This window comes from Acinonyx jubatus, chromosome E3 (genome assembly GCF_027475565.1).
Source record: "Acinonyx jubatus isolate Ajub_Pintada_27869175 chromosome E3, VMU_Ajub_asm_v1.0, whole genome shotgun sequence".
Classification (NCBI taxonomy): Eukaryota; Metazoa; Chordata; class Mammalia; order Carnivora; family Felidae; genus Acinonyx; species Acinonyx jubatus.
The window spans coordinates 37,995,149-38,019,591 of record NC_069398.1 but is presented as its reverse complement, the minus strand read 5'-3'; the positions used below and the strand labels follow the sequence as shown (position 1 = coordinate 38,019,591).

The window sequence follows — 24,443 nt, the reverse complement described above, 5'->3', positions numbered from 1 at the left end:
CTTACACTCTGATGCTATCAACCTCAAAAATAAAAATCAGTTATTTTACTAGCAAAGGGAAATTCTTTAGAAATCACAGAGAATTGCAATTCAAGACATGCAAGCTATGCTAAAACCACAACCAAAGCCAACAAACAAAGGGAATCTTTATTTTGTGGAAAAAAAAACTGGGAGAGATTTTTTTTGAACCAACGTCCACCGGACAAAAGCAAGAGTTCAGGATGATGGCGGTTTCTCACTGGCTGAGTCGCAGGAGTGATCCACGCAGCTTTCCCTGATAGGGTCTGTAATTGATATTAAGCAGTAGGGCTCCCCCTTCCTCACCCCCCCCCCCCCCCCCCATATTTTAGCCTTGTTTCTCTGTATTCTCACTTTCTGGTGGTTTGCTGGCCCAGCCCAACTCACCACCAAGCTCGAAAATACTTTATCTGCTCCTGGACAAGGTATGGGGTGTGGAGGAGCACACCTGGGTCTCCAATGTAGTTCTGCCACTTACAGAATGACTAACGAGTCACCTGCCAACCTCCGAGAGCCACGGTGTACCCGTCTACGCCATCCAACACAGAGTTGGACTGGTCGCGAAGAGGAGGTACCCCAGAGTCTCATCCCTCCACAAACACCTTGCTCCCTGCGTCCCAGAGATGCACCTCCCAGGCTGATGGCTGGGGGGGCCAAGGGCAGTCACACGCGGTCGACTCAGACCACCAGCTTCGTTGAGCGCTGAGAGCAGAGCTTGCCTCCCTGCCGTCCTGGCGTCCTGGGCCTCGGGGTCGGGGCGCCGGCGACCTGCAGACAGAGCATGGGGTCAGGAGTCAGAGGCTAGAGCACGGGCGGCGGGGCCGGGGCGGCCGCGCTTGTCGGGGCCTGGGTTTCACCTCCCCACACCGACGAGTGGGCGGTGAGCTGAGGCCCCCGGTGGCTCTGGGCGCCGAATCTCACCCGCGGCCACGACCAAAGCCGCGGGTGATTTTCAACCAACGCCGTCCCCCCCAGCTACCACCCCGGGACGCGAGGACTAGACCTACCTGCAGCGAACAGGAGGAGCAAGACCACTGCAACTCAGAGAGTTCGCGCCGCTGAGCCGCAGGCGCGCAAGCGCACACAAAGCGGGCGGGGGAACACTGGGAGCGCGTCACCACCTGTCTGATTGGTCCGTGGCAAAGTCGCGCCTAGGGCGGCCACGATCTCGCGGCACTTGGCTTGCTATAAATGCTCCCTCCCGCGCGGCCTAGTTCTTTTTCTCCGGGAATACACGTGAGTCTTCCTGTTGCGGGTGTCCGTACCCGGGCCGGGGTGGTGGGAGTGCGCGGACGGCCGGCGGGGCCCTGGGTTGTTGGCGCGTTGGCGCTCCCGGGAGGGAGTCGTGCTCTGGGCGCCTCGTGCGACCGCGAATGCCAGGGCTTCGCTGACTGTCTTCTACTCGTCATTCTTTTCAGCAAATGGCGGATGACGCCGGTGCTGCGGGAGGGCCCGGAGGGCCCGGGGGCCCTGGAATGGGAGGCCGCGGCGGCTTCCGCGGAGGCTTCGGCAGCGGCATCCGGGGTCGGGGCCGCGGCCGGGGTCGAGGCCGGGGCCGCGGCCGCGGAGCTCGCGGAGGCAAGGCCGAGGACAAGGAGGTAGGTTCGGGCCGCGCGCGTGAGACGGGCCCAAGGGCGGCGGCGCCGGACGCACGGTCCTAGTGACCTGAGCTTTTTCTTTCTAGTGGATGCCCGTCACCAAGCTGGGCCGCCTGGTCAAGGATATGAAGATCAAGTCCCTGGAGGAGATCTATCTCTTCTCTCTGCCCATCAAGGTAGCGCGTGCGCCCTCCCGCGGACGGGCCGGTGGGCGGGTGCGGCCTCTGGGCTTCTCGTTTAATGTGGGCTCCGGGGATGACCTCTGTCCGTGGCGGGACAACTTGGGGACCGGTTCTAGGGGTCCGGGTGACGGTTCTCAAAGGTGGCTTCTGTGTCGTGATAACCGCTTTTGTGCCCACGTCACGTTTTTTCAGGAGTCCGAGATCATTGACTTTTTCTTGGGGGCGTCACTCAAGGACGAGGTCTTGAAGATTATGCCTGTGCAGAAGCAGACCCGCGCTGGCCAGCGGACCAGGTTCAAGGTAGCCGAGCCGTTTCTGCCGAGGCGCTTTGTGAGGCTCTCTCGGCTCTGCACAGCCACGCTTGCTGCCTCACGTGTGGCTTTCGTAATGGAGAGAGAGAGGAAAGATCTCCTCTGGACCTCAGAGCGGCCTGGCGGTGGCCACTCTTTCCTTGAGGAGGGCAACAGGTCCTGGTGGGTGTTCTGGTGGGAGTTGCTGGTGTTGTGCGAGCCTGTGCAGGCAATGGACCACGGGTCACATCAGGTTTTTTATAGGCATTTGTTGCCATCGGAGACTACAACGGACACGTTGGTCTGGGTGTTAAGTGTTCTAAGGAGGTAGCCACCGCCATCCGTGGGGCCATCATCCTGGCCAAGCTTTCCATCGTCCCCGTGCGGCGAGGCTACTGGGGGAACAAGATTGGGAAGCCCCACACTGTACCATGCAAGGTAGGCCGGGGGTAGCCAACCACGGGGCTTGCAGGGGTGCAGACTCCTGATCACCCATCTGCTGACTCCTCCCACCTTCACAGGTGACAGGCCGCTGTGGTTCTGTGCTGGTGCGCCTCATTCCTGCCCCCAGAGGCACTGGCATTGTCTCAGCCCCTGTACCTAAGAAGCTACTGATGATGGCTGGTATCGATGACTGCTACACCTCAGCTAGGGGCTGCACTGCCACCCTGGGCAACTTCGGTAGGTGGTCCCAAGGGGGGCTGTGGCTTCTCTCAGCTCCGCTTAATCATACTCGGTGTGTGGTTGGCGTATTTTTAGAGAGAGAGAGAGGAAGGCTCTCCTAATGCACGGCAGACTGGCCCCAAGTGGCCTCTCTGTTCCTAGGAGTGCAACAGTGTCTGTCTGTACCTGTGGTGTTTGTCACAAGAATCCACCAGCTCACTCCTGTTTTCCCCTTTGCAGCCAAGGCCACTTTTGATGCCATTTCCAAGACCTACAGCTATCTCACCCCTGATCTTTGGAAGGAGACTGTGTTCACCAAGTCTCCCTATCAGGTACTGCCTGCCTACCCCCCCTCGTGAGCCTGGACAAGTGTGGACGATGGGGCGGCATCTGTATAACTTAAGTCTCTGTTTTTCCCAGGAATTCACTGACCATCTTGTAAAGACCCACACCAGAGTCTCTGTGCAGAGGACCCAGGCTCCAGCTGTGGCCACCACATAGTTTTGTAGGAGAAAAATAAAGTGAATTGAAGCTTGTTAATAGTGTTTTTTATTTCAAGTTTAGTAGCAGGTAGATTTGAAGGGCGGTGAAGCCAACGAAATGAATTAAGATTCACCAATAGGTCAAATAAGGATTGAAAAAGACCAAAAGCCAATTTGATATTACTCTTTATCTTAGCAATAGCTCCGTATGGGGGCTGAAAGAGCTGCCTCACGCGGCGGCGGCCTCTTTAGCAGCTTTTCTCTCTGCCAGCATCCGCTGCTTCTGCTTCGCCAGGCACTTTCTGGCTGAATAATGGGCACCCAGGTCATGATCTGAGGAAGAGATTGGGGGGGGGGGGAGGGAAGTCATGGGCCAAATCGACCAAAGGCATAGACTGGAGTCTTCAGAAGCAGAGAAAGAAAAGGCAGCACAGATACCTGGCAGCAAACAGACCCCTCCCCCAGCCAGTCCGCACACTTGGGCAGCAAGGTGTGTGGAGAAAATGGGAGGGTTGAAGGATGAGGCCAGTGTGGGGGCTCACGTACAGCGGTCCTGGTAGGCCTTGGCCACCTGGGCAAACTGCTCGAGCTCCTTGGCACAGTTTTCCCTGTAGCTCTCGCCTTCCCTCTGCTGACACGCCTTCAGCCTTTCCTGGATAATACTGACGATTTCTTGATCAACTTTACTGAAAGAAGAACCAAAAAAGCGGTCCACAAAGAATCCTTGCCTGTACCCAGAGGTCATAGGTCGGGCCCCTCCACCCACGAGATGTGGGCCAAGCCCAGGAGGCATTCTTGTCAACCGACCACCACCCCAGGGTCTACCCGGGGAAAGGGCCCAGCCAGAGATGCTCACTGCGCAAGGCTCAGTATTCCCGGACTTAAGAAGGGACCTACTAGTCTCTCCTCCATTGCATTTCTGCTTCGAACATGCACAAGACATCCTTTTCCCGGCACTCGGTGATATCTGGCACACGACGGAACTCCCGATGGTAGTAGTAATGCCTGTTCTTCGCATGCTGCCGCTCTATAAACTCTGTAAAGAGAAAAACCCTACTTGTTTGGACAGGCCAGAGTCTGGGCTCTTAGCTTTGTTACCTCCCACAAACCAAAGAAGCAGATTTCCCAAATGTTCCCAGCTTTCACAAAGACTGCCATTTGGACTCTGTAACAAGTGTGGCTGGTAGCCCTGGGCTACAAATGGTGACCTCCACCATTTATGGAGGGTTCCTGGGAGCCAGGCACGTCGTCTCACTCGGTCCCCAAAACAATCCTATGGGGTGGGTCCTTTTCAGTGCAGACAGTACCGAGGCCCAGAGAGATACAGGATTCAGAACCCATGCTCTGCAAGCCCACACCCTTCTCCAGGTCCCCCTGTGGGCCAACCTCGCCCACCGCACAAGGTCTCCACCCTGTAGGCAGACGGCCCGTGCCAGTTTTGCCACCACTGACCTTCTGGCCTCAACTTCCCCACCGGTAAAGTAACGAGTTGGAACTAGTGCGATCTCATCCCTCCAGACGTATAGAACATTTTCTAGGGGCGCCTGGGTGGCTCAGTCGGTTAAGCGTCCGACTTCAGCTCAGGTCACGATCTCACGATCCAAGAGTTCGAGCCCCGCGTCGGGCTCTGGGCTGATGGCTCAGAGCCTGGAGCCTGCTTCCGATTCTGTGTCTCCCTCTCTCTCTGCCCCTCCCCCGTTTATGCTCAGTCTCTGTCTCAAAAATAAATAAAAACGTTAAAAAAAAAATTAAAACACTTTCTAAAAAATCATTACAAAAAAGAGGAGTGGATCCATTGCCGTGCCTTTTCCAGATGTGGGGGTCTGATTTGTTGACTTTATCCCAACAAGCCACCAGGGCATGGCGCTCACTCCAAATGTTTTGTTGTTGAACGAATGAATTGGTTAATTATTTTTTTAACGGAGGCTCCATGCCTAGCGTGGAGTCCAACACATGGCTTGAACTCACAACCCTGAGATCAAGACCTGAACTGAGATCAAGAGTGGGATGCTTAACCGACTGAGCCACCCTGGCACCCCCGAATTGGTTAATGGATGAATTGCTTAGCATCAGTGACTGAGGGCAGTGTGTGCTCGTGCTACGGAGCGAGCTGAACAACAAACTGGGCAACAAAGAGCTGTTTTAAACATCTACCTGGTTTGGACCACGGTTGGGGGTATCTGGACAGCTCTTAAGCTTGGCACACACGGAGTACAAGTCACAGCATATCTAGGTCGAGAGGACCTCGGCCATCCCCTGACTATCCGGGTCATTTTGTAGGCGTGCAGAGGGTTAGCAGAGAACCCTTCAACAGCCGTTTGCTGACTGCCTACTGTGCACAACTCAGGATGCAAAGCGTGCAGGGAGAATGGGGTTTAACAAGCCTCAGGCCAGGGTGCGATCCGCACACACCCCCTAATATTTGGGCGAGCCTGGGGACCAGGGGTGCGTGGAGAGTTCCCCCAGGCGGCGAGGGCCGGAAAGCAATGAGGGGTCTTGGTGCAGAAGCGACGGGTGTTCCTAGGGTGCAGTGGAAACGGGGTGGGGGTCCAAGGAGGCGACGAGACCCCAGGTGTCCGGGTGGGGACGACGGGGACCGGTCACAGGGGCGAAGCCCTAGGTGCGGCGGAGTATTCCAGATTGGGCGGCGGGGGGCCCTGGGGAGCGGTGAGGCCCGGATGGGGTTCGTACCTCTCACTAGGGTCACAGGTCGGTCCACGAGGAGATCGAAGGCCTTCGTCACATAGGTTATGGGGTTGGGCAGCGAGGTCTGCGGCGAGGGCGCCGGTGTGCGGCGCGGGGGTTCGGGGTACACGTCCTTATCCCAGCTATCCGGCATCGCGGCGGCGTGCGGTGGGGCTCTTCTCTCGGACGAGCGAGCCTGCCCTCTGACCGGTTACCACGGCCTAGTTCGCCCGCAGCAGAGGACACCCTAGGGCGGCTGCGCCGGCGCAAGGCGGCCGGCACTCGCGAGGCACCATGGGACTTATAGTTCTCCCGCGGCAGAGGCCGCTGTAGGACAGCTGCGCCTGCGCGGGACTGCCTGCGCTCGCGAGGCACCATGGGACTCGTAGTTCTGCAGGCCCGCCCAATGGTGGGCTCGGGAAACCCCTCCCAGCGCGGGGGCTGCGGCTTGTGTGCTGTGCGCTAGACGCTGGTCTCGGCGCTTGGAATACGCCAGTGGAGAAAACAGAGGCCCCTGCTTACGTTCTAAGAGGAGACAAACACTGGAAGAAGTAGACTATTCATTCAGTTTCTTTGGTGTGCAGGTACGTGGCAAGTGCAGTAGGCAGCAAGACGCACAGAGCTGGGCCCTTCTGGAGAACTCAGACCTGTACAACAACCTAAAAACACAACAAAGTCAACGAATAGCAAACTACCAAATGCCCCACTCTTTCAGGAAGCCTTCCTGAATTGTCCCTTCCCTGCAGCCTTCTCTGGGCTCCACTGTGTCTTCCAGAGCCCCTCATGGATTGGCCAATGCCAGTAAGCTTAGGGGGCCTTTCTGGGGCAGAACAAGAGGCAGGGCTTGCCCTTGGGGCCCTCACCCACAGGGAGAAGTGGCTCCTATGCCGGACGCAGAGTGCTCTGGTCTGGGACTGATGTTTCTGTCCCGGCCCCGAGCACTGTTGTGCCCCCTGGGGTAGCTCCACTGACCAGCGCCCTGTTGATCACCTTCCATGATCTCCATATCTGGCATGGCCCTCGGCCAGCACCACGGAGGGTGCTGGTCACTTCATGCCTGGAGGCCGGGGTCAGGGACATGGAGCCATCAACTCTACGGATGCACAGGATCTGGGGTCACAGAAATGTCAGATCGTGAAATCACGAACCCTTAGAAACACACACTGTCAGACCAAAAGAATCTTAACATTGGCCTGTACCGTGGGGGTGAACAAGGGGATCCCACAGAGCCAGGCCCGATGCCACCGCTATGGCTCACCAGAAGAATATGAGAAAGCAGAGAACTCGATTAAAGCAAAGCACGGGAGTGGCATCTTTCCGCTGCTGTTTGGTAGCAGAGGGGCTTGGGGATCATGTAGCAGAAGCAGGAAAAGGCATACGAGAGGGAGGAGCCCAAGTAGCTTGTGGCTCTGTGCCTGGCCCCCTGGTTCTTGGCCCGTGTGCCAAGAACCGATCCTACCACAGCCGCCTGTCTTGCTGTGCTCAAGGGCCTCAGCATGGGTGGCCTTCCCTTTGCCCTGAGTGTCCGGGTGTCCCTTCTTCTTTTTTTTTTTTTTAATGTTTTATTATTTATTCTTGAGAGAGAGAGAGAGAGAGAGACAGAGCGTGAGCGGGGCAGGGGCAGAGAAGGAGACACAGAATCCCAAGCAGGCTCCAGGCCCTGAGCTGTCAGCACAGAGCCCAACACGGGGTTTGAACTCACAAGCTGTGAGATCGTGACCTGAGCCAAAGTCGGACGCTTTACCGACTGAGCCACCCAGGCGCCCCTGCGGGTGTCCCTTCTGCGCTTCCTCCGCTCAGGTAGTCTCTCTCCCCCTGGGCCACTCCTGGGGCTGAGGGTTGCCCCTTCCCAGTGATTTAATTCCTGTGGAGCTCAGCCCAAAGTGTTACAAGTTTTTTTGTCATTAACAACAGCAACGACAGAGAATTGTGACATTTTACTAGCACAAAATCTTAGCACCAGCAAGGCAAGATCCCTAGGCCCTCAGAGATATTTCAGGCCTGTAAAACTGACTCTGTCTATAGGTTCAGAACTTGATAAGCGTAGAACCTTTGTTCTTGGATGACAGCTATTCCCACCCCCAGCCCCCGGCACCCCAGGCAGTTTGACCAGGCAGGCCCTGCTCGCAGCCCTCAGGACGAGACAGGAACTGCCAGCCAAGTGGACCAGACCCTCCTGACCGCAGCTGCCTGAGAGAAGCCCTCTCCCCAACCTGGGCTCCTTGACTCTTTACCGGGCCGACTTGTTCCTGGCCTGGGAGGGCAACACAACGCAGAAAACGAAGTGGTGTGACCTAGTCCCGGGGCCCTTGAGGAAAGCAGTGAGAGGCCTGGCTCCAGGTATCCCCACCCCAGCCTGCCCATCGGATGCCCCCTCTCGCTCCGCCCCAGGCCAGGCCTGCTCCTGGCACCAGAGCCCATGACCGCCACGGAACATGACCAAGCTCTTCTGCCAGGGGCTAAATCTGGGACCTGGCTGCCAGGCGTTCTGGCCCTGCCATTCGACCTCCAGCGCCTGTCGGGGAGGCCCCTTCCTTTCCTGACCTGCCGGGACGGGCTGCCATGGTCAGTGGGCTAGGGGGCTGGAGCCAGCCAGCTTCCTGGGAGGGGCAGGTGGGCTTCTGGAGTCTCTTCCCAGCAGGGATGGTCCTTGGGCCTGTAGGGGAGGAGGTGACTGAAGGGGACAACAGGGGGCCAGAGCTCAGGCTGCCAGGCCTGGAATGGGCAAGAAGATAGACAGATGGCTGTGCCTCCCTTTCCCTCTAGCCCTCGGCCACAGTGTGGGCCTGTCCCTCCTGGGCCCAGCAGGCCGAGCCCACTAAAGCGGGAAGCCTGCGGGTGAGGAGAACTTGGTGCTGGCTCTGTCCCTAAGACACTGTCCCCGAGCCGACCTGCCCTCCTTCCCTATAGATAGATGGAGGCATTGAAGACCACCAGGGCCCCATCTGGGGTCTCTGACTCACTTCTCCGGGCCCAGAGACGCCCCAGCTCTGACTGTCCCCTCCTCCTCCCACCCCCAGTCCCACCGGAAGTTCTCTGCCCCTCGGCACGGACACCTGGGCTTCCTGCCCCACAAGAGGAGCAGCCGGCACCGGGGCAAGGTGAAGACTTGGCCTCGGGACGACCCCAGCCGGCCGGTGCACCTCACGGCTTTCCTGGGCTACAAGGCTGGCATGACGCACACTCTTCGAGAAGTGCACCGGCCGGGGCTCAGTGAGTGGCTGCGGGGGGACACGGGGGTGGGGGAGGGTGTGGAGCATCCCCAACAGCCAGAGGGTCTGGAAAGACTTCCGGAGGCCAGGAGCCTGAACTGGGCGCCAGGACAGGAGACGGTCCCAGAAAGGGCGAGGCCATGCCGCAGGAACCACAGTCAGGACACTGACTGTCACCAAGCCCTGACCGCTGGCCACCCCTCGAGGTGTGTTCTGTCATCGCCCCCGGTTTACAGATGAGGAAATTAAGCAGTTATGAAACTTGCCCATCACCAGTCCGTAAGTGGGAGAGCTACAGTTCAAAGGCAGGTGCCCCGATATACCTTTTGTTTTGAGATCATTGTAGAATCCCATGCACCCGTGACCCAATTTCCCGACGGAAACATCTTATAAACTACGGTAATATGTCACAACCGGTTATCGACATGGATACAACCTACCCATCGTGTTCAGGTTTCCTGTGCGTGTTTAGTTCCATGCGGCTCTGCCACGTGTAAATGTGTGTACCATGGAACATTCCATCCTCACGGGAGTCCTTCCTGCTGCCCCTTTATAGCATCAGCCACCACGCCTCCAACTTTCTGGCAGCTACTCATGTGTTCTGTTCATCACCTCATATATGTGTGTATGTATATACATATATATATATTTTTGAGAGCGAGGGAGTGTGAGAGGGGGAGGAGCAGAGAGAGAGAGGGAGAGAGAATCCCAAGCAGGCTCCACACTGACGGTGTGCTTTATCTCACGAACCGTGAGATCATGACCTGAGCTGAAATCAAGAGTCGGACGCTTAATCACCTGAGGCACGCAGGCTCCCCATCTCCTGATACGTTTCTTTTAGACTTGCTTTTACTTTGTTTTAGTGTCAGTAATAACATCTATGAAATCACGGGTTTTGGAGAAAATACAGGTATTTTTCTAGAGCTCATCAACGTATATTCACAACTGTTAAAATTTCAACGGCTTGGGGCGCCTGGGTGGCTTGGTCGGTTGAGCGTCCGACTTTGGCTCAGGTCATGATCTCACGGTCTGTGAGTTCGAGCCCCGCGTCGGGCTCTGTGCTGACAGCTCAGAGCCTGGAGCCTGTTTCAGATTCTGTGTCTCCCTCTCCTTGACCCTCCCCTGTTCATGCTCTGTCTCTGTCTCAAAAATAAATAAACGTTAAAAAAAAATTTTTTTTAAATAAAATTTCAATGGCTCAAGTGCTCTCCACTAAAGGAGTCCCGACCCTGCCCTTCGGGGGATGCTGCCCTGGCTGTCGGCTCTCCTCGCCCATTTCCAGAGGGTCTGATGGGGAAACTGAGGCAGGGAGCAAGTCAGGCATTGTCTGAGATCTCAGAGTCAGAGCTAGCAGAGACCACTTGAAGGACCCTGCCCAGCACCTGCTCCTTGCCCCAGACGGAGCAGAGAGAAGGGGCAGGGAGGGTGCAGGCTGGGGCCGGAGATCAGTGGGAGCCCTAAGGCCATGGTGCTCCACCCTCCCTTGGGCAGGAGGGGCTGTGGTTGGCTCTTCCACTCCATCCCCTTTCCCCGTGGGTCCCAGAGGCCCTCCTCCATGCCCCTGTCTCCGGGTCCCCTCCAGAAATTTCGAAGCGGGAGGAAGTGGAGGCAGTGACGATTGTGGAGACGCCGCCTCTGGTGGTGGTCGGCGTTGTGGGCTATGTGGCCACTCCTCGAGGCCTGCGGAGCTTCAAGACCATCTTTGCAGAGCACCTCAGTGATGAGTGCCGTCGCCGCTTCTACAAGGACTGGTGAGCGTTGCCCCCGGGGGGACCACGTGTGGACTGGCACGAGGGGGGTGGGAAGTGGCAACAGTGTATGGGAGGCAGGAAAGTGTCTGTGGGGGAGGTTGCCTTCAATTCAATGAAAGACAAGTACTAGGGGGCTGGAGTGGAAATTGGGATAGAGGAAGAGGGGAAGCGCATGTTCTAATCCCCAGGGTTAATTAAGGGACTAATTTGATGAAATGTTAGAGTCGGCTCAGAGCTTCCTAGCAGCAAGGGTGAAAAGGGAAATAGCTAGCTGACAAGCTCTTCTCAGAAAGGAAGGCATTTGGGGGCACTCAGTCCTGAAAGGGAAGGCCCATGTGCCCAAGGAACCTCACTGACACCCCCATCCTTACGGAGTTAGAGGCATAGCCCCGTCCTGGCCCTGTCTGGGAGGTAATAAGCTTGGGCTTCTGAGCCAGCACGGGCTGTACGACCACAGGCGAGCTGGCTCACCTCTTAGAGCCTCTTAGATTGATCCCCCCCATCACAGACACCACCAGATGGAGACACCATCCGATGGAGTAATCCCTGTGTCATGAGGCTGCCGTGAGGATTAAATGAGCAGTGTGTCAAGTGCTCAGCACACAGAAAGTGCTCACCGAGTGCCAGCTGGCCTTGTTTCTGTTCTTTCTACTGTTATCAATTTGGCCCTCATCCAGGGCCTTTGACTTTTGTGAGCTCTCGTTTCTTCCTCTGTAGAATGGGGACAGGACATCCACCCTCCAGACTTTGGGGGAGGGTTGGGAATGACGCGGCGTGGCGCCTGGCCAGTACTGGCCGTTGGCCCTAGAAGCGGGGTCTGCGGCCGCAGCGGTGTAGGCAGGTGGCTGTGGCGCCGGCCAGCACGCGCCTCCCTCGAGCTCGGGCACATCTGACGCCCACACGCAGGCCTCAGGAGGCAGAGCGCATCCGCTCTGTACAGGAGGAGCCGGAGACCCAGAGAGGGAGGGGCAGTCTGTGCTTGACGAGGACGGGGAGCCCCGGGGGAGGGCCCTGCGGTGGCCTCCCCGGGAAGGGAAGGAGGGAGGAGAGGACATTCCCTGCCCTGAGGGGCCTGTGGGGTGGGCTGTGGGCACGTGGGGGCTGGGCAGGCCTGGGCAGCTGCCCCGGCTGGCCCCTCTACGTGTCTCCTGCGTGTGGCTCAGGCACAAGAGCAAGAAGAAAGCCTTCACCAAGGCCTGCAAGAGATGGCGTGACGCCGAGGGCAAAAAGCAGCTGCAGAAAGACTTTGCCGCCATGAAGAAGTACTGCAAAGTCATTCGCGTCATTGTCCACACTCAGGTCAGCCCTGCCACCTCGTCCGCACCCGGTCAGCCGGTCCACTCCCTGGGCCCACCCTCCCCCGCCCCAGCTTCCAGGAGCCCTGGCAAATGTCAGCCTAAAAATACCACGAGCCGGGGCACAGCCCCAAAGGGCTGGGGGACTGGCTGTGCTGGCCTCCCGCAGCCCCGGGGATGGGCGTCCGTGTGCTCTGAGGGCTCTGGGCCGTCCGCCACGCCTAGTGGTCGACCCAGGCCCTGACACGCCCCACAAGGCCTGGATCTCCTGCCAATGTCCAGTGTAGAGGGCCAGCCACCTCCCGTTGGGTCCTGGCACAAGGTGTGTGTGAGTCAACATTCGTACGTGGGGCCTGGCTTGAGTGGGCTGACAGGTTGCTAACACCTTCTGGCTTATTCTGGAACAGTCCTTGGCATCTTGTCCTCAGGGAAGGCTTGCGTAGGCCTGGAGCAGCACCCCTCTGCTCCCCTGCCTCGGTTACTGCCACACTTGCTGTTCCTGGTTACACGTGTCATTGGTCGTGTCCGTTTCCCTTTACAGACTAGCTCCACGGGGGCAGGGCCGTGGCTGCCTGTTCAGTGCTGTGCCCCCAGCACCCCAGCCACCGAGAGCCCTGTATGCAGTAGGTGCTCCATAAGTACATGTTGAGCACTGGGCTGTGACTTGCGTCCCTGCTTCCACCTGTGTGTCCCCGCAGCCCGTGGCTCACACAGCAGCAGCCAGAGGTGTCTAAAAACATGAACCAGATTGTGCCACATCCTGCACTTAGAATAAAGCCCAAACCTCTCCCTTCAAGACTGGCCCGGGCAGGGCCCAGCTCACCTCTGACTTCATCCTGCACCACGTTCCTCCTTGCTCACCACGATGAGCTCACCACTCCTTGCTCCTTTCTAGCCCACCAGCTCCCCAGGACCTTCCCTGCCACAGGGCCTTTGCACAGGTGGTTCCCTCTGCTCCCCAAACTTTCAGATCTTCACTCAGTAGCTCCTTCTTGTTATTGAGGGGTGTCCCCTCAGAGGACACGTGCTGCCTTACGTGCAGTAACTGTCCCTGCTGCCCCCAATATTCCATCAGAATATTCAGTCCTCCCCAGTGCCCAGCACAGAATATAGCATATCGAAAGACTGGAGTACTGGAACATCTGCTGAATGCATGTATGCATGAAAGCCTGCTGGGGGTCACCAGCCAGTCATGCCAGGTCTGCGGTTGGGGGGTGCAGCCCTCTGGGAACCGACTGGCCGGGCCATGTCCTGCAGATGAAGCTGCTGCCTTTCCGGCAGAAGAAGGCCCACATCATGGAGATCCAGCTGAATGGCGGCACGGTGGCTGAGAAGGTGGCCTGGGCCCAGGCCCGGCTAGAGAAGCAGGTGCCGGTGCACAGTGTGTTCAGCCAGAGCGAGGTCATCGATGTCATTGCTGTCACCAAGGGCCGGGGGGTCAAAGGTAGGGCTGGGTGGGGACGGTGGCTCCAAGAAGGCTGCCTGGAGGGGGTGGGGGCCAGACTGGCCTCTAAGCCCGCCACCACCCCCTGCAGGGGTCACGAGCCGCTGGCATACCAAGAAGCTGCCACGGAAGACCCACAAGGGACTGCGCAAGGTGGCCTGCATTGGCGCCTGGCACCCTGCCCGTGTGGGCTGCTCCATCGCTCGGGCCGGGCAGAAGGGCTATCACCACCGCACGGAGCTCAACAAGAAGGTGCGTCCGCAGTCCTGGTGGTAGAGGGACACTCGTGACCGGACCCCAGTGGGTAGGGTGCCTGACCCGGACGCTGCCTGGCCCCCCAAAGGCTCTGAAATGCCCCTGCCGGTGCCTGGGTCTGAGCACCCGTGCTGATGGGTATAGACCTGCCACTGGCTCCAGAGGCCACGTGCTGCCTGCCACGTGCCCTGTTCTTGCAGATCTACCGTATTGGCCGTGGGCTGCACACGGAGGACGGGAAGGTGGTCAGGAACAATGCGTCCACCAGCTACGATGTGACGGACAAGTCCATCACGCCATTGGTGAGGGGGTCTGGTGTGCACGTGTGGAGCAGGTGTGTGGGGTACCTCCCTGCCCCCAGAGCTCAGGCCCCAGCGAGCAGCCCCCCGGTGGAACAAACCCCTGCATCCTCTGAGCCCCCTCGGCACACAGCTCACACTCCGACCGCCATCATGGGTGTGGAGCATGGCAGGTCCAGCCGTGGCCTGGGACTCGGGCCACCTGGGTTCAAGTCCCGGCTGCACTATGTAGCAGCTGCAAGGCCTGAACGAGTGATTCTGCTTCTCTGAGCCTCAGTGTCTCCCTCGCTAAGAGTGTTCAGTGAGATAAGGACTTAGAATGTGGCTCAGGTGCTGCCCTGGGGCCAGGGGCTGGCTCCAGCTCATGTGTGGGGAGCTCTCCTGGGGCTTGCAGCTGCCCCTAACACTGCAGCCCCTTTCGGAGCCTGGATCCTGACCCACCTCCCCGCAGGGCGGCTTCCCCCACTACGGGGAAGTCAACAATGACTTCGTCATGCTGAAGGGTTGCATCGCGGGCACCAAGAAGCGGGTCATCACGCTGAGGAAGGTCAGTGCCTCTATGGTGGGAGGGTCGAGGGACTGGCCTGCCCTGTCCTTCACCTTGCTCCCAAGAGGGTGGGAATAGGGAGAGCAAAGAGGGAGGGGTTCTGGCAGGAGCCGAGTGAGTGAGACCTTCCCGTGTGGCCTGGGGGTGGCGGGAGGCAGTGGGTGAGGACCTTGCATCTTGCTCCTCTCCAGTCCCTCCTGGTGCACCACAGCCGCCAGGCCCTGGAGAACATCGAACTCAAGTTCATCGACACCACCTCCAAGTTTGGCCACGGCCGCTTCCAGACGGCCCAAGAGAAGAGGGTGTTCATGGTGAGCCCACCTACCCCTTGTTCTCTGGGGCTCAGACCCCACACCCCTCTTGCGCCACAGTTGGGGAGCTGGAGCAGATGAGGGTGGCTGGGGCGTCCCCTGCCCTCATCCAGAGGAGGGGCTTATAGGAGTCCAGACCCGGGCACTGACTCGTGCGTGGAAAGAAAGCGGAGCAGAGGCTGGCCAGGGGCAGTATTCCCGGCTAGAACTCCGTGTCGAGCGCTGCTGTCTCCTCCAACCCCTCAACCAGGGTCCCCAGAAGAAACATCTTGAGAAGGAAAAGTCCGAGACCTCGAGAGACCTGTAGGCGGCTTGGGATGGAGGGAGCCTGAAGGAAGCATGCGCGACCCCTGCCTGCTCCCTGTGTCTAATAAAGTGCGAAGGCGACTCTTCCCACGGTGTCTCAGAGTTGCGAGCGCGGAAAGCCGGGGGACCGCGGGTGGCCCCGCGGCTCCGCGGGCGGGCAGGACCCTTGCGGCGTGGCGCCGCTCCAAGCCGGCGCAGCTCAGCGGCGCCCCCTGGCGCTCGGGAGGGGCTGCCGAGCGCGGGCGTCGGGGACTCCTCTCCCTAGCAGTCCCTGGAGCAGTCGGGGGCGGGGCCTGTGAGGAAACTGCGGAGGGCAGGTCCTCGCCCCAGGGAGAGATTGGTCCGCGGGAGGGGAGGGGGCGGGGCCTCCTGGAGGGTCGTGATTGGTCCCCTGGGGGGCGGGGCCTCGTCCCGGATCCGGGCAGTGATTGGGCCTCGGGAGGAGGGGCGGGCCCCGGGCGCCGGCCCGGGGGCAGTCGGCGAGTGGCCTCGGATCTGTCCGAGGAAGCGGTTGCCCCGCAGTACTGTCGGCGCCATGTCGTTCTGCAGCTTCTTCGGGGGCGAGGTTTTCCAGAACCACTTTGAGCCAGGTCTGTTCTGTGACCTCCTGGGAGGGCAGCGGGGAGGGGGCGCGTAGTGGAGTGGGCGTCGCTGCTCTCGGGCGGTGGTGGAACCCTTGAGCCCCGGGAAGGGCGGACCCCACCGGGGGCGAATGTGATCGCGCGGGGAGCAGCGCATGTGAGTAAAGGGGACCGCGGAGTAGGGGGGTCTGGGGAGCCTGAAAAGTAGGGGTTCCTGAGGGGGAGAGAGGACATTAGAGCGAGGGCGTTGCTGACCTCGAGGAGTGCGTGAGCAAGGCCGTTTCTGGGAGGGATCCTTGGGGTCAGGGTACAGGGAGGGGGTGACGCCGGTGCGGGGATCCGGATTGGGATCTGGACTTCAGAGGGACACGATCGAGGATCTTGTCCTAGGGCATCCCCCTGATGATAGCCCTGCCTTTTCCCCTCCCGGGTTCCTGGGATCCGCAAGGTAAACTGGCAAGCACAGAGCGCTCCCTTCGGACCCAACGTGTCTTCCCGGGTGCCTCCCCACATCTGCCCAGGGCCCTGGGGTTGGGTAACCAGGAGAGCCGCTGGGCAACCAAGTGCCAGTGAAGTTTGACCAGACAGCTGGAGTGGGGGTGGGGGTGTTTGGGACGTGGACAACCGTCCCTCCAGGCCCCAGGCTTTGAGAGGCCCCGAATTGTCCCCTTCTGGGCCGTGCTGTCTGGTAATGGCCTAATTTGGTAAAAATGTGCCCCACAGGCAAGACTAGGGCAGTGCACTGCCTCGGTGGGAACCTTTGGGTGTCAGCCCTCTAGGAGGCTGGGCGGTGACACTGGGCATCTGTGGATGTCAGCTGTGGCACAGGACTCTCTAGGCAAAGCCCTCCACCGAGGCCCTCTGGCGGTAGGCCCCCAGTTGTCCTCAGGGGGCTCTGCCAGGCAGGAAGCTCCACTTCCACAGCAGCTGGGCATCCCCCTCTTGCTTCCTTCTCCAGTGGCTGGCAAAGGCTGTGTAGTTCATGGACTCTGGGGTAGGCTGTCCTCAGGGTGGGCACTGGGTGCGGGGTTCCCCTGTGGGGGGCCCCAAGCAGTTACCTGTTCCGCAGGTCGGTTTTGCAGCCTTCCCCCCCCCCCCCAAAGTGATCTTTTGGGGCTGGGTTAAAACCTGTTCTCTTCCCTGGGTCTCTGTCTTCCTGGGCCCCCTGTCTGGCCTGGAGACCTGTTTGGTGGGACCATTCTCTTCCCTCACAGAGAGCAGGCCGGTGGCCGGGTGTCCAGCTCAAGGCCTCCCCGGCATCAGGAACGGCCACTTGGAAGGGAGGTGGGCTGGGGCCTGCTGGGGTGGGAGTGCTGTCTCCTCATCATACTGTCTGGGCTCCTTCCTGACTGCACACCCTCGAGCTGTGTTTTGCATCACTCGGGCACTGCAGCTCTAAAACGGAAAGGTCCTCTTACAAAACAAAACTGAAAAAGGGGCTCCTGGCTGGCTCAGTTGGTGGAGCATTGGCACTTTAGGCTCGTGAGTTCAAGCCCCACATTGGGCACGGAGCCTACTTGAAAAAAAAAAAAAAGCAACCACAAAACTAAGCTAAACTGGAAGGGTCTACATCACAGGACTGTGGATAAAGTTCAGTGAGATAAGTGTGAGAAGTGGCTCTTCGTGGCACATGCTAAGGACCACTGAACGTGAGCTCAGTGGTGTGTTCCAGGCCTGGGAGTGGCAGGTGTCAGCGTGGGTAGAATGTGCAGCCCACCCTGCAGACGGGCGGTGCTGTGTTCTCGCCCCGAGGATTTGGGCACTCACCCCAGAGAGGCTGGAGCCAATGTGTCTGCCTTTGTCTTTCCTTCTGCCCCCAGGTGTCTATGTGTGTGCCAAGTGTGGCTACGAGCTCTTCTCCAGCCGCTCAAAGTATGCACACTCGTCCCCGTGGCCGGCCTTCACTGAGACCATTCATGCTGATAGTGTGGCCAAGCGTCCGGAGCACAATTCGCCTAAAGCCTTAAAGGTGGGTGGCAGCCCCAGGGGGTGGGGAGGCGTGTTGGCCAGGGAGAGCCCGAGGTGGCTGCTCCTTCTCTGCTTCCCTCACAGCTCTTGGGGCTTAGAGTTTGTCTGTGCCAGTCTTCTGGCCTCTGCCACCCTACCTGGGGAGCCTGGGGTCCTAATGGAGATGGGGAAACGGGACCGCTTTCCTGTGTGGGCTCTGGGATGGAGGTCGACCTCTCCTGCCCACAGTTACTTTGGGAAATGGGTGGGGGGAGGACACCATCTCTGCTGGTGGCAGGGGGGCCATCGCTGCAGTTGTTTTGTGGTCTTTCCAGGTGTCCTGTGGCAGGTGTGGCAATGGGCTGGGACATGAGTTCCTGAACGATGGCCCCAAGCCGGGACAGTCCCGCTTCTGAATATTTAGCAGCTCGCTGAAGTTCATCCCGAAAGGTGAGCAGCTAGACACAGGCCTGTTGTACATTTCAGAGGCCTGGGGGTGGGGGACACACGGTTCTTGTCCACTCGCAGTGACGAAGCATCGGGACACCAAAGCACACTGCCCAGGAGCTGCCCAGGGCCACTCCAAAAAGGTGGCTGCAGGGCAAGGACAAGGGCAGGTGTCCCGATGGGTCACGTGTGCCCCAAAAAAGGGGCATCTGTGGTGAAGGGCTTTCTGTGGGGGCCTGGACCTTCCCAGAGATTAGAGGGGGAGGCAAGGCCAGGCAGACGCTGAGGGCTGGGCTGTGTGGCCACAGCCTTGCTCCTCAGCCTCTCTGAGCTGGCCTCCTGCTCCGCATAGTGGGTGTGATCGCAGAGCCTCCTTCACGGGCTGTTTGAGGACAGCCGTGTTGATGTGATGCACCTGGGGCCTGGCACACGGTAAGCGCTCCCGTGTGTCCCGTGAGCAGGGGAGGGGCAGAGAGAGAGGGAGACACAGAATCCAAAGCAGCTCCAGGCTCCGAGCTGACAGCACAGAGCCCGACGCGGGGCTCGAACTCACGGACCGTGAGATCATGACCTGAGCCGAAGTCGGAGGCTCAACTGACTGAGCCGCCCCAGCAGTGTTCTTATAACAGATTTCTCCACCCTCTGTAGGTGGTGTCCCTACGAAACCTTCCATGAGCCAGAAGGGTGTGCAGAGAGGAGTGCCTCCCAGTTACCGGAAGTTCGCCTCGTGCCACTTCCTTGTTAGGAAAGCCCTTGTGCATCGGTAGCTGTTTTCAGTAACTGACAGAAATCCAGAGGAGTTTCACGTATGATACCTTATCGCTTAGGATTAAAACCGCTGCCTCATTCACGTAGATAATGCGTGTGTAACGCACGTGAAGCGTAAAAGCAAAGCGGCCCACGTCTTGGGAACGAGGGCCCCGGTGCTGGGGTTTGTTCGGCAGCTGTCTCTCCTGTGGGTTTTTATCTGGGCGCAGCATCCCCTCTGGGCCCTGGCCCTCTTGCTCGCACAGGTTCTCACAAGTCAGCATGTCTGTCTGCACCGCCGGCCCCTCTGGACTCCTGCCCACGCTTGGTAGCTCCAATCCCATCTCCCCACTTGCCGCCAGCAGGGCCGTGGCCAGTCCCTAATCTCAGTTTGGTCCTCTGTAAAATGGGCTTGCTAACAGCACATGCTGGCTGCTGTCCTGAGGGAGTGAGGCTAGGCGAGAGGGTCCGTAGGGCCGGCGATGGTAAGGTGTGACGTGATTTTGTCCTTTTGTAGTTACTGGCCTTTGTCCCGTGGAGGAAGGAGAGACTGGGCTCTCCTGGAGGTGTCGGGGAACAAAATGGGGCACACAGGCTCTCCGAAGCCGGGCGCCCGGGTGCTCCCAGCTGCCCTGCTCTGCAGGCTGGAGCGGGGCGCCTAGCTCGGGGAATGGTGTCTGGAGCATAATTTAGCAGTGATTTGTGTTTCTCTCCGTCCGTCCTTTTAGGCAAAGGAACTTCTGCCTCTCAGGAGCCGTAGGCGGGCAGCACATACTTACTCTAGCCGGACACTGTGCCGTGGCCACTCTCCGGCCGTCCAACCTCGGAATTGGAACCCCAGACATCCAGACGGGGCGGGGAGGGGGGCTGGCTGAAGCGTCAGGATCTCGGCTCTGCACAGGTTCTCCTGAAGGCACTGCTCTGACACGATGGCCCACGCCCTGCTGCCCGGGGTGGGCCCGGAGGGCTCCGCTTATGTGGGAGCCTCAGGGAGGTGGGCTGGAAGCCTAGCTGGTCTCTGCATGGCGGTACAACCCCACCTTCTCTTCTCCGCAGCCCCCTGCCCCCTCCCCGTCTACCTGGACTCACCCCCGGGGAACCCATTTCTGAGCCTGGCTCTGGCCCTCGCCGAAGCTCATTCCCATCTCCCCCAGGCTGGGCCGTGAGGCAGGGTGCGGAGGGAGGCAGCCCTCACCGGCTGCTCCGGCCCTGGTCACTACATGATTCACTCTGGTCAAAGCCTTCCAGGCAGCCAGAGTGGTGATGATCTGTGACGGCTGGAGGGGCAGGCCGGGGGCCAGACTTCTGGTCTCCCAGTTATGAGAGGAGAGATCCTGAACCCTGTTTCACAACCTTGCCTCACTCGGGCTTAGGAAAGTGGCTGTTGCTCCATTTCCTGGATTGTGCAAGGCCGGGGCCCACAGCCCGCACCTTCCCGGGAAGCAGTGACTGTGCCTTCCTGTACCCGCTCTGAAGCCCTTGCTGTCCGGGAAGGTGGGTGATGCCAAAGCCCCCTCCCGTCTTAACTCCCGTCTCGAGTAATCAGGAGATCAGTAAACAAACGGAACACGGGCTCGCTGTCTGCGTTCACACCAGGGATGCGGGGACACGGCGCTTTACTTGTTCCACAAATATTTACAGAGTGGTGCTGCCTGCTGCTGGGGAGGCGGCGGTAAGACAGACAGACAGACAGACAGATGGGCCTCCCTCAGGGCCTTCCCCTGTGTTTGGGGAGACAGGAAGTTCACATCAGATGATGATCAGGGCTGTGAATATGTACCCCAGAGGAAGGATGCTCGATTGTGTGTGTGGTGGTGGGGGGGGCGATAACCCTCTGGTTATTCCCCAGTTCCAAATGCATAATTGGAGCAGACATACTCAGGAGCTGGGAGCATCCCCACGTTGCAAGGATTGGAGCCTGCAGGTGTGAGGACAAAAAGGCAAAGGTGATGGATGAGGGATGAGGTTAGAATGGCTGGCGGGGTGGGCGGCGGGAAGGACGGCCAGTGATACTGCTGGTCTGTCTGGTCTGCTCATTCCTTGGGAATGGGACTCCGCCCCTTCCCTGATCCCCAGCCACAGGCTAGGGGTCCCTGCTCTGGCGGTGGCGGGGGGGGGGGTCCCCTGCACTGGCCTGTGCAGGTGCTGCGGGCTCACTGTGTGACCTTGGGCAGAGTACTTAACCTTCCTCTGTGGAGCCCAGCCTGTCTCCTGGATGGGGCTGTGGCAGGGGGTGTCGCAGCTGTGCGGGTTCTGAGTGTATGTCACCCTGTGGGGTTAGATCTCTCAGACACCAGCTTGGTCACTGGGTCGTCTGTGCAGAGGGAGTTGTGCAATGGGAGGGGTCAGCACTGACAAAAAGCACCAGGGAGGACCATGCTGAAGAACCCCATTCGGGAGAGTGGCAGCCTCCTTCTCTAGAAAACATCTCCGTCTCTGCTCTGCTGGGGGGCCAGTAGTGACTGCACCTGCTAGAAAACTGCCTCCTGGGACCGCACAGGGTGTGCCCTTCACCCCACGACTTCAGTCCTATCTCTGCCAGACTTCTTCCTGCATGGACCCCTCTGTGTCCCTAGTTGGGGCTGTCCCAGTCACCTGGGATCATCATCGGCCCTGGGGCACTGCCTAGCACAGCCTGTGACCCATACACTCGGAGGCTAGCGGCCAGTCTTGGCCAAGGGCAAGCCCACGGTAGGTGAGCAGTGACTGAATGCTCAGTGTGTTTCTATAGGCAACATCACCCTGAGTATCTTCCTCACCCTGGTGGGGCAGGGCAGGAAAAGGAGGCTTGGAGACTCGGGAGACTTGCCTCAGGCCTCGGGCTCTCTCTGCCCACACTGTCTCTTTCCTCTTTTCTATGCCCCAAACGAGGAACAGTGGCCCTGGGAACATGGTGACCATCTTTTGAGCACAGTCTGAAGCCAGCAAGTATGTTGAAGGGGCCTAGCAGTGGGGAGGCAGCCAGCTGAGTGGTCAGAGGGAATCTCCAGGCCCAGGGCTAGGGCGGACCTCGGGCTTTGCTTACCTCTTCCCGGCACCCCTGGCTCAGCAGGTCCCTGAGTAAACTTGGCCCAGGACCAGGATGGCCTCCTGCAAATTGGGTGGATGTGTCCAGGACATGCCCCTGGGGCTGCTTCTCGGGGGCCAGATCTCCAGCAGGACAGGCTGGAGGGCCTGCCGGAGCCTGGGTGAGGCTGGTAGGGACGCTGTGAGGGACAGTACCTGACTGCCTGCACTCCACGGGCCCCATACAGGTTCACTGGGGGTGGGAAGGGCTGGAAGCAGGGTCCTTGGAGAGGTGGAGGAAGAAGGGTGGTCCCCTTTCATCAGGAGCCTGGAAAAGGATGGCTATGGGCAGGACCTGTCTGCCAGGGGCTGGGGTGGGAGTGAGTTGTCTCTTGTGGAAACATAGATCCCCCCACCTCCTTCTTCTTGCTGGGTTACACCATAACCTTTGGCCTGCAGCCCTACTTCCTCCTGAGAAACAAAAGACGTTTTGAGAACCCAGCTCCCTCCCTCCCCCTCCAGCGCCCCCTCCCTTGCCAAGTGGACCCTCCAGGGCACAGCCTTGCAGACAAGTGTTCTGTTCAGGGGCAGACGGCTCCCCATGCTCTGTCAACACCAGTCAACAGCGGCCGGCAGGCCCGTGCACGCGGGGGCACTCAGGGCAAGGGAGGAAGTGGTATGTGTCTGGGATCCCGCTGATCCCCTGTAGGGGCCCGCGGCCCTGCTCAGGAGACGCTGGCAGGGTGCGTGAGTGACCCAACCGTGCTTGGGACTTGTGCTCACTCACGGCTTTCGTTTTCTCTGGGTGACAAGTGCCAGGGAGAGCCGTGACCTTGGTGGGGGTGCGGCCGATTCGTAGGTCCCAGGAACCCTGTGACTCCGTGCACGAATGTGGGCTGGGCAGGCAAGTGGGAGGGGGCGCCCAGAGAGGACGGTGGAGGTCACCGCCAAGCCAGCGTCCGGGTCCCCACCCTCATACGAGGTCCTGGTAGGGGACGTAACGCGATGAACCCCTTCGGAGGCCACCAGTTAGCGAGCGGCGCAGGGACTGTGTGCAGCACCCACGGGCAGGGGGCGAGCTCGCTCCGCGCTGCGCGTGCGCCAGGGCGGGTCTGAGAGGCCCTGCAGTTCCCCGAGGCGCCGCCAGGGGCGCAGCAGCGGCACCTCCGACGGCAAGGGCTGATCCAGCCCCCTCCAGGGACCCCGTGACCCAGCGGTGCTCAGTGGTGAGCGCCGGCGTCCTCCAGCCCGCTCGGCCACGCCGGCCCAGCCTGCCAGTACCCGGAACACAGGTAACTGAGGCCTCCTGGCTTCCGACGGTGCGAGGGCCGGCGGTGTAGGGGCCCCATTTGGTAGGCTTCGCGAAAGTGACCTGTTGCTCCAGCCCCTTCTCCAGGGCAGCCCCGCGGGACCCCCCTGCTCCCGATGCCCTTTCCTCTTCAGCCTGCGGCCCTTCAGCGTCCTCAAGTTGCTCCTGCTGCCATCCTGGCCCACCTGGGGCACCAGGTTCTGAGGGCACCACCTTCTCGCGTCTGTGCCCACTTCTCTCCGCAATGGTGACAGCTCCTAGCTAGCCTCCCCCAACCCGTGTGATCTCCGCAAAAAAAAAAAAAAAAAAAACAACAAAAAAACAAAAAACAAAAACCAGAAACTTCCCTCTGTGGTTCCTGCAGGCTCTGCTGGCTCCGGTCCCACAGATCCCGTGTCTCCAGCCACCTTTCCACTCCGTGAATGAGAGTAGTGTTATTTACCGCAGCTCCCGGGCTCCTGTTAACCACACCCCTTGCACGCAGACCCTTGCACCTGGGCCTCTAGGCCAGCCAGACTCCACTCTGAAACATGCCCCCGTGTTCCCACCTTCTATACTTTGCTGTTCCTTCTTTCTCACCCCCTCCCCATGTGCCGGAATCCTTCTAGAAGCCTCTCCCAGTGGCTCTGCCCAGTGGCTCTCTCCTGCCCCCACGCTGCGGGGGTCCCGGGCTGGTCTCCTATATGTGTGCACAGACCGGGTCCCTGCGGTCCCCGCTTGCAGGCCTCAGCTCACCCCAGGTCAGAGAGCTCCTTCAAGTCAGTGTCCAAGGTGCACTCATCGTGTTCCCTCCCCCACGCTGAGCCCCATGGGAGAGTGCACAGAGAAGCGGCCAAGGAGTGTATGTCAAATTGCACTGCCTTCTGCTCACTCTGTAGGGGTGAGCGAGCCAAGCCGCACATCTGTGTGAGCGTGTCTGTGGTCTGGGAGATGCAGGGACCCCGGGACCACCTGTCACCTTACCCCAGCCCTAGGGTTCTGCTTACAGGAGCTCAGGGGCAGGAAGCACAGAGAAGATGGGGGGGTGGGGTCGGGGGGGGGGTGGGCTTCCTGTGGCTGACAGGGGTA

At 59.6% G+C, this 24,443-nt stretch overlaps 4 protein-coding genes and 3 non-coding genes across 8 annotated transcripts; 5 read left to right on the top strand and 2 right to left on the bottom strand.

The window, feature by feature from the left end:
- Positions 1 to 126: 126 nt before the first annotated feature.
- On the bottom strand, positions 127 to 6,194 carry NDUFB10 (NADH:ubiquinone oxidoreductase subunit B10). Its single transcript, XM_015080958.3, has 5 exons — positions 5,925 to 6,194; positions 4,131 to 4,269; positions 3,780 to 3,919; positions 1,026 to 3,566; positions 127 to 786 (listed from the first exon to the last, which is right to left on the bottom strand). The coding sequence occupies exons 1-4, from the start codon at positions 6,070 to 6,072 to the stop codon at positions 3,463 to 3,465; spliced, it is 531 nt and encodes a 176-aa protein (XP_014936444.1). The 5' UTR covers positions 6,073 to 6,194; the 3' UTR covers positions 127 to 786; positions 1,026 to 3,462.
- LOC113595028 (small nucleolar RNA ACA64) lies at positions 853 to 979 on the bottom strand. The gene has a single exon (XR_003415501.1). It is a non-coding gene; the product is annotated as a small nucleolar RNA ACA64 (small nucleolar RNA).
- Positions 1,407 to 3,291, top strand: RPS2 (ribosomal protein S2). The gene is made up of 7 exons (XM_027043598.2): positions 1,407 to 1,616; positions 1,703 to 1,792; positions 1,991 to 2,098; positions 2,353 to 2,526; positions 2,610 to 2,769; positions 2,992 to 3,083; positions 3,172 to 3,291. Exons 1-7 carry the CDS (start codon positions 1,440 to 1,442, stop codon positions 3,250 to 3,252), a joined length of 882 nt encoding a protein of 293 aa, XP_026899399.1. The 5' UTR covers positions 1,407 to 1,439; the 3' UTR covers positions 3,253 to 3,291.
- LOC113595022 (small nucleolar RNA SNORA64/SNORA10 family) lies at positions 2,134 to 2,267 on the top strand. The gene has a single exon (XR_003415496.1). It is a non-coding gene; the product is annotated as a small nucleolar RNA SNORA64/SNORA10 family (small nucleolar RNA).
- LOC113595023 (small nucleolar RNA SNORA64/SNORA10 family) lies at positions 2,796 to 2,926 on the top strand. Its single transcript, XR_003415497.2, has one exon. It is a non-coding gene; the product is annotated as a small nucleolar RNA SNORA64/SNORA10 family (small nucleolar RNA).
- A 2,130-nt stretch (positions 6,195 to 8,324) lies between the features above and the next one.
- Positions 8,325 to 15,423, top strand: RPL3L (ribosomal protein L3 like). Of its 2 annotated transcripts, none has more exons than XM_015080954.3 (10): positions 8,325 to 8,483; positions 8,939 to 9,131; positions 10,713 to 10,881; positions 12,045 to 12,180; positions 13,434 to 13,620; positions 13,712 to 13,872; positions 14,076 to 14,177; positions 14,626 to 14,721; positions 14,913 to 15,032; positions 15,283 to 15,423. In XM_015080954.3, exons 1-10 carry the CDS (start codon positions 8,481 to 8,483, stop codon positions 15,337 to 15,339), a joined length of 1,224 nt encoding a protein of 407 aa, XP_014936440.2. In that variant the 5' UTR covers positions 8,325 to 8,480; the 3' UTR covers positions 15,340 to 15,423. The 2 variants fall into 2 exon arrangements, with proteins under 2 accessions (XP_014936440.2, XP_053068863.1); XM_053212888.1 differs by having other exon boundaries at positions 8,466 to 8,531.
- A 347-nt stretch (positions 15,424 to 15,770) lies between these two features.
- MSRB1 (methionine sulfoxide reductase B1) lies at positions 15,771 to 20,632 on the top strand. The gene is made up of 4 exons (XM_015080960.3): positions 15,771 to 15,928; positions 17,740 to 17,888; positions 18,202 to 18,316; positions 19,789 to 20,632. Exons 1-4 carry the CDS (start codon positions 15,874 to 15,876, stop codon positions 19,818 to 19,820), a joined length of 351 nt encoding a protein of 116 aa, XP_014936446.1. The 5' UTR covers positions 15,771 to 15,873; the 3' UTR covers positions 19,821 to 20,632.
- Positions 20,633 to 24,443: the final 3,811 nt, after the last annotated feature.